General features: G+C 38.2%; 1 protein-coding gene across 1 annotated transcript; it reads left to right on the top strand.

The window, feature by feature from the left end:
• The first annotated feature begins 17 nt into the window (after nt 1–17).
• NUDT21 (nudix hydrolase 21) lies at nt 18–13,977 on the top strand. Its single transcript, XM_061172392.1, has 7 exons — nt 18–260; nt 3,241–3,441; nt 4,305–4,368; nt 6,718–6,807; nt 11,534–11,609; nt 12,282–12,396; nt 13,696–13,977. The coding sequence occupies exons 1-7, from the start codon at nt 145–147 to the stop codon at nt 13,715–13,717; spliced, it is 684 nt and encodes a 227-aa protein (XP_061028375.1). The 5' UTR covers nt 18–144; the 3' UTR covers nt 13,718–13,977.
• The last annotated feature ends 1,508 nt before the right edge of the window (nt 13,978–15,485 follow it).

Genomic DNA, 15,485 nt, shown 5'->3' with positions numbered 1-15,485 from the left:
TTCCGGCGTGCGTACGCCTCCTCGGGCACTTTCTTGTTAATGGCGGGTGGCGGCTGCTGAGTGGGACGCAGATAACGGCTGCCCGCACAGGGAACGTCTCCCTGCCTCCTTTTCCGCTCGCCGCTAGTGCCCGAGCTCGCCAGCATGTCCGTGGTGCCGCCCAATCGCTCGCAGACCGGCTGGCCCCGCGGGGTCAACCAGTTCGGCAACAAGTACATCCAGCAGACCAAGCCCCTCACCCTGGAGCGCACTATCAACCTGTAAGTGCGGCCTGGCCCTCGCGCGCTGTCCTGTTGGCATCCCCTTCGTCGTGAGCGCCCCTAAAGACTCCAGTCCTCTCCTTCTGGCGCGCCCTCGGGGGACTCCGCTTCTTCTACCTCCAGCACCACGGGGCTAGAGTCCTAGTTGAGAGGGTTTTCCCTTTTCTGGAAAGATGGCTTGTTCCCATTCCCCTACATTCAGTCATTGTAGGAAAACCCCGTTTGCTGTGAACTCATTCTTTCCTCACCTCTCCGGAGATAAGCGGCCGCAAACCCTGGTGTTTATCCTTCAACATTGCGTGTATGGCATCGTTTTGTGTGTTTTTATTTGGCATGAGTGGTATAACGTAGCATCGCTTTTGCAGTTTTTGCTTTGCTCTAATAGTAAGCTTTCTAGATCTAGCTATAACACGCAGGTTTCGTTTTTTTCCTCTGTTGCTTTATTGCGTTTCAGCTCCTGAATACACATTTTATTCGTCTGCTCAGGGCTATCTGGCTTCCCCCTATGCATTCACGTGTTTTCCCTGCCGCAGCGACAGCATCCAAGCGCCCAGGAGGGCCCAGCTTGGGAGGGGGCTGGGGCTTTCATTGTGGTTGGGCTTTCAGACCGTGGCGAGGACCAAAATATAGCTCCAGAGATCCCATTGCGGGCTGCGTTTATTTTCAGCATCATTCTGTTTAAGCTCTTCAAGCCATTGCATTTCGAAGCCACTCTCAAAAGTAACCTCGCTGTGACAGGGAATTGACATTCGGGCTGTGTCTTGCTCAAAAAATTATCAGTGTGCTGTTTTTTTTTTTTTTTTTTTTTTTAAATCAATCACTTCTGAAAGTTTGTGAGGCACTGTGGTGCTGACCCTAATGGAAGAAAACGGCCAGCTTATGCTGGTCAGTATTTAAAGGGTGCAAGGATTTACTGATACTGGTGTTTGGGTAGGACACTTTAGGTGTTTCTCTATTTTATATTCAAATAAATGAACTTTCTTTCCTCAAAAGTGATTTGAAATTGAAAAGATGGTTATTGTTGTTTTATTTGACAAAACAGGTACTGGAAATTTAGGTAATAAAAATGTTGGCTTTATGAAATCTGGAACTAGTAGATAGTATACAAGTTAATATCTTTAGCTATTACACTAACATAATAGCATTTTAATTTCCTATGATGTCTTTAGAAAAATCCTCATAATATTCCCATGAAATGGGAACGGCTAAATGTTCTTTTAAAAAATGTGAAAGCACAGCTTCTGGATTACTTTCACTGGTAATTAGAACTAGGACTCACAGTTTTCCCTTGATTTACCTTGATTATTGGATCAATTTGCATCAAGCCATTATATGGAACTAACGGTGAAAATGTTTTAATTTTTGCTCCATTAAAGTTATGGGTTAATGGATTTGCAGTACTTTTCCTCTCCTATATAAATACAGTATTCAGAAATGATTGTGTTGTGAACTCAGTTCACATGGGTGAGTTATGGTCTGAATTGAAAACAAGTTCTCTCTCCTCCAATATATTTTATTAAGAAGTATTGTATGAGATATTGCATGAATGCTTACTTTGTAGCCGGCACCGGGAATAATGCTGGGTATACAGTGGTGAGGAAGTAAAGTGTAGTCCCTGCTTTACAAAGCTCACAGTATGATGGGAATACTACAGATGTGTCTGGGCTGGCACTCTCATTTCACAGCTGAAAATTCTTACATTTCATCTTGATGGCATCTCTTGATGGGAGAGCTGGCTTTTACAGTAGAGATGGGTTATAGCTGTCTTTAATTCTTTCTAACTCAGGTTGTGAGAACTAAATGTTAATATATATAAAGCATTTTCTTTTTAATTGCAGGGCACACAGTGCTGTGTGGGATTGCTGCTGCTAGTGATGAATATGTTAGATTTAGCATTGAGTCTACTGGGGAAATTCTTGAAATCTTTAAAGCATCTTGGAAATAGTTCATTTTAGTTATTTTAGAGCTGCTTCACTTATGCCTAGAATTTGGCCTCTGGGATTAATTAAAGTAATTTTTTAAGTTTTGGCAACCTTGATTTGTTCCCCTTTCAAGAATAACTAAGTGGATTAGTTATGTGGTTGTTGATTTCTAAAGCAAGGTGTTTTGGTAGACTAAATGCATTGGGGACAGACAGGTATGGCCAAAGCATTCTTACTCAAAGGCTTATAACCAAAGGCTTCTTATTGTAAGTCTTATGATCGAGGGGTTACAAGGTAGTACCTGTGATGAAATATAAATATGAGTTTTTAAACTATCTTTGAGGAAAAAATCTTACTAGGCAAGAAGAAAACTGTCAATATAAGTCGTATTTTGAATTCTTGGTAAAGGAGGAGAGAATATTCAGATTACATCTAGTGGGCAAAAGATTCAAATGAGGGGAAAGGAAGAATAAGGATACTGAATGGAATAAATGCAGAAGGCTAAAAGACTTAGAAGGGAAAGAAAAGTTCATCTGAAGAAGAAAGGTACGAGAAAAGTCTGAAGATAGTTGACTGGGAGAAATAGAAAATAACTGGGGAGATGATGGAAAGTGGTGGCTCAGCTTGTAGAAAAAGAGAGATTAGCCATTAGCACCCATAATTAATAGAATTTATGATTAGATTAGTAGAGGAACCCAAGGGCGCATTAGCCAGGTTGGCAGTGTTAGTGTAGCATCCATGATCTAAAACCAGAGGATTACCAGTTATTCAGATAGCCACTCCTCTAAGCATTTAAGGGCTTTAAGGATACTGTCATCTGTGCTTGAAAGTTCAAGTATGAAGTAGCAGCTTGATCTAATGAAAACTCTGGCCTTAGAGTCCAAAGAGCTATATTCTAGTCTCCGCTGTCTTATTAACTAGTTGTTTAACTTTGGACATATCCTATTGTCTCTGAGTGTAATATATAAACTTTTTATCATGGTTTCCTTATATGTGATTGGTATCTGTCCTGGTAAATTATGTTCTACAGTTCTCTGATGTTTGTCTTTGGATCACAGGTACCCTCTTACCAATTACACTTTTGGTACAAAAGAGCCCCTCTATGAGAAGGACAGCTCCGTTGCAGCCAGATTTCAGCGCATGAGGGAGGAATTTGATAAAATTGGCATGAGGAGGACTGTAGAAGGGGTTTTGATTGTCCATGAGCACCGGCTACCCCATGTGTTACTGCTACAGCTGGGAACAACTTTCTTTAAACTGTAAGTGTCATTGGAAATTAACAACTTTTAATAGGATTGCTGTTCTCTGCAGCTTTGGAATACAGTTTTAGCTTTTAGTCATTTATCTCAACAAACACTGCTGTTAACGGAGTCTTTAGAAAGAGAAACTCAAAAGCATTTTTTTCTCCAGTGCAGTGCTCATTTATTGCCTAAGTACAAATCTGCATGTTTCTGTGTATTGTTGATGTTAATGACTGAGCTTGATAGGAGCCCTATGAAACAAATGAGTCTAAGTTCAATTTCTAGGTGTCTTTGTAGCATTACTAAGAACAATTGATATTATTTCCTGCTTAGGATGAATAGTGTTTCCTATTCTTAAAATGGGTTACATTTTTATAGATAATTGTTTAGTTTTCTCATTTAAGCTCATAAATCTCTCAATGTGTGTTTAGTCCACAACTATTTGACCAGATTGTACCAAAAAGACAGTTCTCAAATACTTAGTTTGGAAATCTTGAAAAATGCCCCATTCTTCAGATCTAGAGAATGTGGGTCCACTGCTCTCTGGGCGTTTCTCGACTCCATTATCACCAGATAACTTCCAGAGAGTAAAGATTGGGATGGACTGGTTTCCAGCAATTATGTGATGTTTATGTTGTGGTACCTATTTTGTCTATTTAAAACTAGGGTTTGTGTACTGTTAGTCTGGCGACTTAACATTATGAATTCAGTTTTCTAGCACATTCTCCCCCTCCATTTGACATTTGTTTGCTTTGATTGCCTTATCATGTGATACTGAAATGTGTTATGCAGTTACTTGATAGAAATAATTATTATTGTGTTCTTCCTGTTATCCCAAAATTGTATTAAGTTGAAAGCTGAAATTCTTAACCTTTATACAGACCTGGTGGTGAGCTTAACCCAGGAGAAGATGAAGTTGAAGGACTAAAACGCTTAATGACAGAGGTATTTTTCTATTTAACCACTTTAACGGTTTCATTAATGCTCATTTAAATACCATCAACTTAATGCATAATCAGGTTTTTTTATGTCTTGAAAAGGATGAATTTATTTTAACTAGTTAGTTTTCAATAAATAAAACTTAAACCTGAGAGTGTTAGTACAATGTTTATTTTCTGCAAGTTGAATTTATACTTACTTTATCTTAACATTATTTTACATTGATGTTGTAGATACAGCAATAATGATTAATAAAACAACATTTACTGAGTACTGACTGCTAAGCACTTTAAGTGCTTTACATGCGATAATTCCTTTACTCATCATAACAGCACTAGGAAGTGGGTACTATTATTAATCCTGTTTTACCGATAAGGAAATTAGAGCACAGAGAGTTCAAGTAACTTGCTTGATGTTATACAACTAGTGTGTCGTGAAGCTGGAGATTTGAATGCAGGTAGTTTTATTCCAGAGTAGGTGTCAATAGAATTTTGACAAGGGAATGATTCCTGTTATATACCTGTTTTCATTTTTGCCCATATCTTTTAGGCTTTGCCCAAGTTGTGCTACTTCTTAGAAGTTGTTCTAATGTCTGCCTCTAAAGACTTGGGGCCAAATGCGTATAGATGCTGGAGGTTTTTGAGATTGTAAGCTGTTTTCATTATTAAATATTTTTCTTTTTTAGCATGCAATCCCCCCACCACCTTAGTTACAAAACTAATACATATTCTGTACAACAGCCTTGGCAAATACAGAAAGTAGGAGAGACAGAACTAAAATCACCTGTAATTCTACCACTTTGACCTATTGGTTTGTCTTTTTCGTATTTTTTAAATGCATTACAACTCTTAAATATTGTGCTGCGTTTGGACTTTCATTTACGTATGGTAGATTGAACCTACCTGCTTACCTCAGCTTTTTCTCAGAACTCTACTGACAGGTAGTAAAGGGGTTTTAGAAAGATAAAAATCCAGTAGGATTCAGGGAGTGCAAAATGAGATAGCAGCAAGAAAAAACTGTTAGAAGCTAGAAAGCAGATGAGCAAATCATAACTGACTTAGCCAAAACCTCAGCCCAGCAGAAGGGCAAGTGCAGGACCCAGCACTGTAGAACACCAGAAAGGCCAAGGAATTGGGGGTGCCTAGTGCCAGTGAAAGAGGGGGCATGCATGGACTGAAAACTGAATTGACTGGTAGTCTGTATAGGATTATTTATATACCTAGATTGTCTTCCCCACTCTGTACATTTAGGCAAAGACTGGCTGCTGATTAATTCTCTGCGGAGATTGAATCAGAAAACACTAAACAATGAAAAAGTTGAGGAGGTAGGGAGAATACATGAAAGTTTACATCCTGAATAGTGAGACTTATAGACTTCTACCAGTTTAATGGAAGGACATTCTACAAAATACCTAACTAGTACTCCTCACAACTGTCAAGGTTATAAAAAATATGGAAAGTTTGAGAAACTGTCACAGTCTAGAGCCTGAGGAGAAATGCAAATATAATGTGATATCCTAGATGGGATTCTGGAACTGAAGAAAGGACATTAGGTAAAAACTAAGGTCAACTGATTAAAATACAGACTTCAGTTAATAAGGAGGTATCAGTATTGGTTCATCAGTTCTGGCAAATGTGCTATGCTCATGTAAGATGTTAAAAGTAGGGAAAACCGGGTATGGGATATATGGGAAGTCTCTGTACCATCTTTTCAACTTTTCTGTAAATGTAAAACTGAGATAAACTGTCTATTTAAAAACAAGAAGAATGCTTTTAAAAATAGAGGCAAATATTGGGGGAAAACAGCTAAGAGTTGAAAGTTATAGCCAGTGGGAATGGTGAAGTGGGACAGGGAACTGTTCTTTCTCATTACGAATTTTTGACCAATTAAAATATATAGAATATAGCTTTGATTAAAATAACCTTAATCTTATGTTATACATATTTATAGAAATGAAAATTGTGAATTTTGCACACTTACTTCTATAGGTTGGTTAGATGGGTGATTTACAAAAGCTACAGTTGATTCTAGAAAAAACTATTGTATGCCATTGGCTGGTGTAGGTAATTGATCACCTTTGGTTTTCCATGCATAGCAAGGGCATAGAACAGATGTGTTGGTCCTCCATGGTTATGTTGATGCTAGATTGCTAATTTTGAACAAATAGTGTGTCTTGGGCAGAGTGACACAGATAATAAATAATAAACAAATTATAGAAAGGAAATCCATGTGGGAGGCATATTAGCCATTAGTCTCCATTAGGAGTGCTGCCAAAGATATTTTCTTCACTGAAGAAGGATATTCATGGCTATGTATATTTAGTTGTTTACTGGCTCTGTCATTTCTTTTTGACAGATATTGGGTCGTCAAGATGGAGTCCTGCAAGACTGGGTTATTGATGACTGCATTGGTAACTGGTGGAGACCAAATTTTGAACCTCCTCAGGTTAGTGTTCAGTTACATTTGCTGGGCATTTGGGGAAGTAGGAAGCTGATTTAATTCCAGCCATTTAAAAAGATCATAGTAGAATTTGACTTGAAATTTCCTTTCTTCCCTCCTTAATTTAAATTTAAAAAGCCAAGCATTTTTTCTTTTAAAGGAAAATTTCAAATATATACAAAAGTAGAATAGTAAAAGTAAACAAACCTCATTACCTATCATCCACCCTCAGCAGTTAGCAACTCATGGTCAAACTTCACCAACCCTGTCCCTCCCCTGACTGCTCCATTCCTGCTGCCCTCATCTTGGGTTATTTTGAAGCAAATCCTAGATATAATTTCAGTTGTAAATATTTTAATGTGCATCTCTAAAAAGTAAGGATCTTTCTAAAAACATAACCACAGTACTACCTTTATCATACTAAAAATAAATAATTTCATAATATCATTAAATGTGTAGTCACTGTTCACATATCCCTGATAGTTTCAAATTTTATTTTTATAATTTGTTTGAATTAGGATAGTCTCTTTTTTTTAATTTTATTTTTTATTTATTTATTTTTGGCTGCATTGGGTCTTCATTGTGGTGCATGGGCTTCTCATTGCGGTGGCTTCTCTTGTTGTGGAGCATGGGCTCTAGGCGCGTGGGCTTCAGTAGTTGCAGCACACGGTAGTTGTGGCTCACGGGCTCTAGGGTGCACCTGCTTCAGTAGTTGTGGCACACAGGCTTAGTTGCTCTGCAGCATGTGGGATCTTCCTGGACCAGAGTTCGAACCCGTGTTCCCTGCATTGTCAGGTGGATTGTTAACCGCTGACCACCAGGGAAGTCCCTAGGATAGTCTCTTAAGTCTCTTTTTCTTCTGTAGGTTGGCTCCCTGTCTTTCTTTTTTTCCTTGTAATTTATTTGTTAATGGAGACAGGCCATTTAAAGTCCTTAGTGTTTCCATTGCTGATTGCATTCCCCTGTTATTATTGAACACATAGCTTTCTCCTCCATGTCCTATGTAAATTGGTTAGATCACGAGACTGGATTTGGGTTCAGTTTTTTTGCGAAGGGGGTACAAGGCTTGTCATAGGTGGTATATTATTTATCTATTGCTGTATACGTATTTTCCCAAAACTTAGCAGCCTAAAACAACAGACGTTTATTATCTTAGTGTCTCAGGGTAAGGCATCTGGGAGCTGCTTAGCTGGGTGGTTCTGTCACCCAGCTAAGTTATGGTCAAGTTCTTGGCCGGGATTGCATTATCTCAAGGCTGGACTGAGGCTGAATTATCTGATCCCAAGCTCACACATGTATTTGTCAGCATACCTCTCAGTTCCTCCTGGGCTGTTGGACTGAAGGCTTCAGTTCCTTATTGGCTGCTGACCGAAGGCCTCCCTCAGTTGTTGTGAGAGCATCTCCATAGGGCAACTCCTAGTAAGACAGCTGGCGTCCCAGTCTGTTATAACCTAATCTTTGTGGTGACATATCATCACTTCTGCTGTATGCTATTGGTCACACAGACCAACATAGTACATTGTGGGAGGAGATACCATGAGACAGGGATCATTGAGGGTGATCTTGGAGCCTGGCTACCACGGGTGGTATTGTTTACTTCCATCAGGAATTTTCTGATGTCTGGTTGTCTCTTTTCATAATGTTAGTAGCTCATGGGTAATAGTTTCCTAGGTCTATTAATTCATCAAGATTGTGTTCCTTATGTAAAGAAAAACTTACCAATTATTTGTTACCCTGAGGTATAGTTTGTGTAGGAAAGAATAGATGCTTCTTTTCCTCTACTTACCGGTGTTCAGAAGAATGAGTTAATTTCTTAGCATCCTCCAAAATCATGACTTTATTCAAAAAAGAGAGTAAGACAAAGACTTGGGTGCAGGTAATTTGTTTGGGATGTGATCCCAGGAAGCAGCAGAGTGCAGGGAAAGGGAGACCAGAAGCAGCAGAAGTTTTTTGTTTTTTTTTTTAAAAAAAAGGTACATAATTGATCTTATTACAGCTGTGGGGAACTGGATTGATCCTGCTAAGGACCATGAGGAACCACGTGGGATGCACCTGAGAATTGTCTGTTGGAAGGATGGAAGGCCAGGGACTTCCATCCCCCATTGGATGAGGGTTGTAATAACTCCCTTGCACTTTCATGTTGAGACCTATCACTGGTTGAGAGAATTTCCAGGGCTTTGGAAATGCTTTGAGGCTGAAAAGCAAGAGTGGGACATTGGAAGCAAGCAAGGGAGCTTTTTGACACTTTAAAGCACAGCCTCCCTGAAATTTGAGATGGGGTGTGAAACTGATGAGAAGCACAAAAAGCATCTCTTTCGGTGACCTTTTAAAGTGTCGTTTGACCTAATGGGTTTCAATATATTTGATGTGTTTTAATCCATTGTAATGATTGATAATGTTACTAATGCTCAAATTTTCCTATCTTTGACTAATGGGAGCCTTTGTAAGTTGGATCCTGAATTCTTCTGACAAGGCTCTATGCCTTTGATAACTTCTTTGCATGATAAGATGTTCCAGGTCAAGAATTGCACAAAATATTAGCCAAGCAGAAGACTGTTCTGTTTGTCGTCTTCTGACTCTGGTGTAGCTGCGGGAGAGGAAGAGAAGGTGCTGTGGAAGCTGGTGCTCACGCTCACTACCCGAGAATTGTCTTGGCGTTAGGAAAGTATGATTTCATCTGGAAATAGTGAAGTTCCTGGTCCAAAGATAAATAGAACAATTATTATAAACTTTTTTTGGTTTCTTGAACATTCCTTGATCTAACTGGAAAATGCTCAGTAATAATACCAACATTTTCCAGGCTACTTTTCTGAATACCCTCATTCACCTCCCCTACCACAGTTTTTTTTTTTTTTTTTTTTTTTAATTTATTTAATTTATTTATTTTTGGTCACGTTGGGTCTTTGTTGCTGCACGCGGCTCTCTCTAGTTGTGGTGAGCGGGGGCTACTCTTCGTTGCGCTGTGTGTGCTTCTCATTTCAGTGGCTTCTGTTGTTGCAGAGCATGGGCTCTAGGCGCGCGGGTTCCAGTAGTTGTGGTACGTGGGCTCAGTAGTTGTGGCTTGCGGGCTTAGTTGCTCTGCGGCATGTGGGATCTTCCCGGACCAGGGCTCGAACCCACGTCCCCTGCATTGGCAGGTGGATTCTTAACGACTACGCCACCAGGGAAGCCCCCCTACCACAGTTTTAGGACAGTTCTCTTAATTCACTGAACCCTAAGCTTGGCTCTGTTAGTATAAGATATGACATAAGGATTGTGTGTTTATTTAGTAAATTTAGGGTATTGGTTAGGTGTTAGTGGGAAGACAGCATCACACCGTGTCCCTGGTCTTTTTGTATAAAGTGCAGTTGGCTTAAACACCAAGATGAGGAATGGAAAAGAAAGGCTTAAACGAAAAGGAACATACAGCCTCGAGTAGAAGAAAATTGGGGTAATGCTGGTCACTGGTTTGGCCATGGTTTGGGAACTTTTGTTGTATGTGAACCACAGGTCTCACTGTGCTGTTCAGGCTCTTCTCACTTCTTTGTCTCTCTGTTGCTGCCAATTTGCCTGGTTTTCATGATAGTGTAGGGTACCTCCAAAGTCTAGGATAACTGTCTTGATTCATTATACCCTAGGGATGGCTCTGGTACATAATTATTCTAGCCAGAGTACTGGTTGGGTGCCATTGGGACAGCATAATGGGAAATAACATAGGCTTTTATAGTTAGATGAGAGTTGGATAGATTCAATTGAACCCTGGCGTCACTGCTTAGCTGTATCATCGTGGGAAAGATACTTAGCCTCTCTGCACAAGTTCCTTACATAAAATGGGGGTGATAATACCTCCTTTTGGCAGCCACTGTTTTTATCCTCCTTTCCCATTATGCCTATTTTCAGCACTTTTGAATTCCCCTGCCCTCAAATACTCCAAAAGAAAAGTAGATTTTTCTGAATGTATTATGGGGAGATGAAGGAGAGGTTTTCATTATACGCACACAGTAGAACAAAAAGAAGTCTCTATCTTAGACTTTTAAAATTCTCTGTGTTAAAATTCTTCTTTCTCAGGTAGCAGCCTTCTCTCTCTGATTCTCTTCATCCCTTTAAATTCTTCAAAATATTTTCTCATTTTTCACAAGCAATTTGACTTTGTCTAGCTGACAAAGACGGCTCACCTGGTGTTCCTGCAGCATGTGTCCCATGTGCGTGTGTGGTTGTTGTGGGGAGGAATGTCCTGTTAAATACCTCACGGGCTGTATTTAAACTTTTAATATAGTAAACATGTCCACATCAGGATTCTAGAAAATTTAACTTAGTAATGATATATTTTTAAAAGACAACTTTTATTAAAAACATCAATATCAGACTTCATTGTGTTTAAACTTCTCAAGCAATAAATCCTATGTGTACACATTTAATTATCTTGAACAGTTGAATGGTTTACTACTTGATACTTTATATTTATTAAAGCATTTATTTATTAGTACATCTGTTAGGTACCAGATCCTGGTAAAGGGAAGACTAGAAAGGATTCTTCTTCTCCAAGCAGTTTACAGTATATTGGGGAGTAAACATGTAAGAAATAAATGAAGCCATGGTATACATGTTAATATTGTGTTGGGGTTATGAGGAACTTGGTCTCAGAGGGCTGATATTTGAGCTTAATGTCTGAAACAGGAGAAGTTGGTCAGTGGAGGCATGGGAGGTATCAGGGATGTCTTGGCAACTACAAATTATTTTCTTGTTATTTTAGTATCCATATATTCCTGCACATATTACAAAACCTAAGGAACATAAGAAGTTGTTTTTGGTTCAGCTTCAAGAGAAGGGTAAGTTATTTTGTTTTTGAAGGCAGCCATATAAAAACTTTTGCAGTGTAATTTCAAGGGTACTTCCATTTGTGTTTTTCCCAAGTTCCTTGAATTTGGGGATTTATCGTTAAACTAAAAGCACATACCATTTTTATACAGAATTACCTAGTTTTTCTTGGATCTGCCAGTCATGTTACAGGGAAAAGTAAGTAACTAGAGCCTATAATACCAGATGATAGTATTTTTAATAACTGTTTAGCTGCTTGTATTGATTTTCACATTGTGATAAACTGAAAATTTTAGGAGACAGTTGAATTGGTTTTTTTAGTATAGTCTTTAGCTCTGTTGTGCATATTAACAAATAATTACTCCATTTTTTGATACTTTTAAAATGGAATTCAAAATAAATTAGAAGCTGAGGGGTCTTCTCCCCCTTCTCCCAGGGCCAGCACTCATAAGGTGCTCTTGGTTGTTAACTATAGTTAACAGCATAGATCTCTTTAGAGAGTCAGTTTCAAAGCTGTGACTATGAACTTTGCTTAAAAGACACAACCAAAGTGTGTTAATGAGAGTTATCTTTTTCCTCAAAAGTTTCTCAAATGTAAAATTGGTTATTACTTTACTAGTGAAGTAGAAGCAGTGATTATATAAGAAAATATAGAAAATGAATACTGTTTTATCTTATTTTAGCCTTGTTTGCAGTCCCTAAAAATTACAAGCTGGTAGCTGCACCACTGTTTGAACTGTATGACAATGCACCTGGATATGGACCCATCATTTCTAGTCTCCCCCAGCTTTTGAGCAGGTATGGAAAGTTGGATGTTTTGTGGTTGATTAGTCTAAACTGCCAGATTTAAAATAATCCAAGCCACTTGAGGAGGGACAGTTCATAAATTTTGGTCTTCAAGGAAACTAAGACAGTAGATGGATCCTTAGGTCTTGTGCAGATTAAGCCAAAGATTAAATATGACTGTGTCCTCAGACCCGAAGTTGCAGCATGACATTCTGGTATTTGTGCGTCTATTCTTCCCCAAATCTGATATTCTCTACAGTTAAGTTTGAAGTCTTCATTCAAAGAAGAGATGGTAAAATAGTAGTCAGCAATGTATAATAAATATGAGGATAATAAATATGATGGGAGTTACATATATAAAAATGTGCAGAATTGAATCTCTAGGTGTAATACATATTCTGTTTCCATTTGGAAATCTATTCAGGCCCAAGTTGGGGCATGTGGGATTAAGTCCTGAATTTTTACATGGAATTTGATTTTTTTTTTTTTTTTTTTTTTTTTTAAGGCAGATGGAGTGATGAGAAATGTGTGTTCTTTTGTTTTTTAAATTGACTTGTACTGGTTGAGGTCCTTGAGTCAATCAGAATAACATAGTGGTTAATAATATGGATTCTACAGTCAGGGTTTGGATTTGAATTCCATCTTCATTGCCTCCTGGCAGTGTGACCTTTGACAAATTGTTATACCTGTTTCTTTATCTGTAAATGGGGATGGTAGTCCCAGCTTCATAGAATTGTGAGGACTAATGAAATAACAAATATAAAGTGCTTAGAATAATGCCAGGCACCTGGTAAGTGCTTAATAAATGTTAGTTTAAAAACAATTTCAGTAGTGATTTTGGCCTTCTATGAAAGCTTGTTTAGTATGAAATTGGTCTTTCTATTTTGGCACGGAAATCAGACTTCATCTTTTGCTCCTCTGCTTTGGTCTGCTGATGGGTTACACGTTGAAGTATGGGATATGAAAAAAGAGTCATATTATTCATTTATTTAAACACTACCTATCAGGTAACAGGAATTGTGCTGAGTGGTCAGAATACAATGAGGTATAAAAACTTTTCCTTCCCTCAAGGAAAGTGGATAATTAATCAAATTTACACTCTTAAAAGTTTTTTAAATTGTAAGTATTCAGCGATACTGTTATTTAATGTGTAAGATGTGACAGGTGGAAGAAAAGGGTGTCTCTGTGTAGAAAATGCCCAAAATGTCAAGGGAGGGTTGAAATGTCCAAATAAATTTCTTTATCAACTAAGGTAGAAACTATGTTATTAATACTGTTTTTAATAAAGATATTGTTCTTTTTGAAATTCAGGTTCAATTTTATATACAACTGAATTCCTGCGCAGCAGAGAAGTAAGGGAAGCCGTCTCTGTGAGCACAGCTATACACAGTGTAGAATAAACATGCTAGAAAAGTTTTTTTGGTTTTATCTCTTCCCCAGTCCCTAAATTACCACCGACTTTCTGTTGTTTGAATAGTAAAGTTAATATGAAAAACTCGATTGTGGTGTAAACAAATGTGATAATGTTTAATTTACTTTTGGTTCTACTCATACTTTTTTTGTACAACATTAAAGAAAGTGGACTTCTTTCTATTTGTTTTTTGTTGTTGTTTTGTTTTTTAATTTCACATTAAACTTGTAAAATTCTTACAGGCAAGGATTGCTTTTCCCCCACTAGGCAGGTGAATGTTAAGAAACAATGGCAGGTTTAGGTCAATAAAGTTTGTGGGACCCTTGCTCCGATACCATTCTTGGGGGTATACTCCAAGACCGTGTTATAGATCTTTGTGATGAGGATCTTCTGTTACTTTTGGGAGCTAGATTTGCTTGAGTGAGTCCAAGGTGCAACTCCTGTACCAGTTTTACACTCTTAATGAGTTGTATTACAGCAGAACTCCCAGTGTATTACTGACTAGTACATTTTATACCGGTATCACCAGATCTTACTTCACAAATAACAGATCCTAATTAAACAGACGGGAAGCTATTAAAATTGACTAGGCTGGGGAAAGTTTTGGGCATTGGTATAAAAAGAGAGAGATCCAGCGCTCATTAGAGCCCTCCCCCATAATGCACAAATTCCAACATTTGTGCTGTTGGAATTTATGTATCTTAGTTATTCTTCCAACCGTGGTAAAATGGTGATCTGTGAACGTGAAAGAAGTTTCTAAAAGTGCGTCTGTTACGTTTTGAACTCTTGGATTGTAAAGTTAGTTATTTCAATTGATGTGAAGTTACAGTGAAAGAGATGAAAATTTGGTTTTAACAAGTGACACAAAGCCTTTTCAAAAATATTTTGGAATGATCTGACTCAGAATTAGATTTTGTCAGCCTAAGAGAAAAATAGCAAATTTAAAAATCTTTTAAAAACTGCTAAATTAGGATCAAATTTGAGGGAATTAAAAAAAAAATCTTAAGGCAAAAGAGTTTGCTGGTCGTGTTATTGCTTAATGGTATATTGTGTATGCCTTATTACAAATGATTGACTGTAGGTTTAATGTAGAGGAAATCTTATAAGATGCCTCTACTTAAAGAAAAGAGATTGACACAGTTAATGTTTTTAATAGATAGAAATGACCTTTTGGTTAGTTGTACGTCTTTATGGTACTGACTACAGGGCTGTTCTGAATATTGGGTGATGTGAAAGATACATCATACATTCTTCCCTATTTAGACTTGAGAAAATCAGACCAAGAGCAGTTGAGCAATTATATTTATAAACATTCAAGTTTATTTAGTTGAGGTCCTGTCAAATCTTCACACAATTACGTATCTAGTAGTGACTATAGCTGTGCCCATGCTTAGTAGTAGGTGAGCACCGGTCTCCAGGACCAAAAATGACCAGGGATCTCCTTTGAAAAAGCCCCTAGTTTTGTGGATAGTCGTCCTCCTTCAAGTGTAACAGTCCTGCCCTTCTGGTTTACATTCACTTGTTTCTAACTTAACTGTAATTTTACTGGTGAGCTCACTGATGAATCCTACAAGATTGGGGAAGGCAGAGATGGAGATGGCTCGATCTAGCCCACCTTCCATGATTGTTGCTGGAATCCAAGTGAAAAGCTGCAGTGATGACTTGCAGGTGTGTTAGCTCCTGCCATTTG

This window comes from Eubalaena glacialis, chromosome 18, assembly GCF_028564815.1.
Source record: "Eubalaena glacialis isolate mEubGla1 chromosome 18, mEubGla1.1.hap2.+ XY, whole genome shotgun sequence".
Classification (NCBI taxonomy): domain Eukaryota; kingdom Metazoa; phylum Chordata; class Mammalia; order Artiodactyla; family Balaenidae; genus Eubalaena; species Eubalaena glacialis.
The sequence above is the reverse complement of the archived record's forward strand: the minus strand, read 5'-3'. Positions and strand labels throughout refer to the sequence as shown.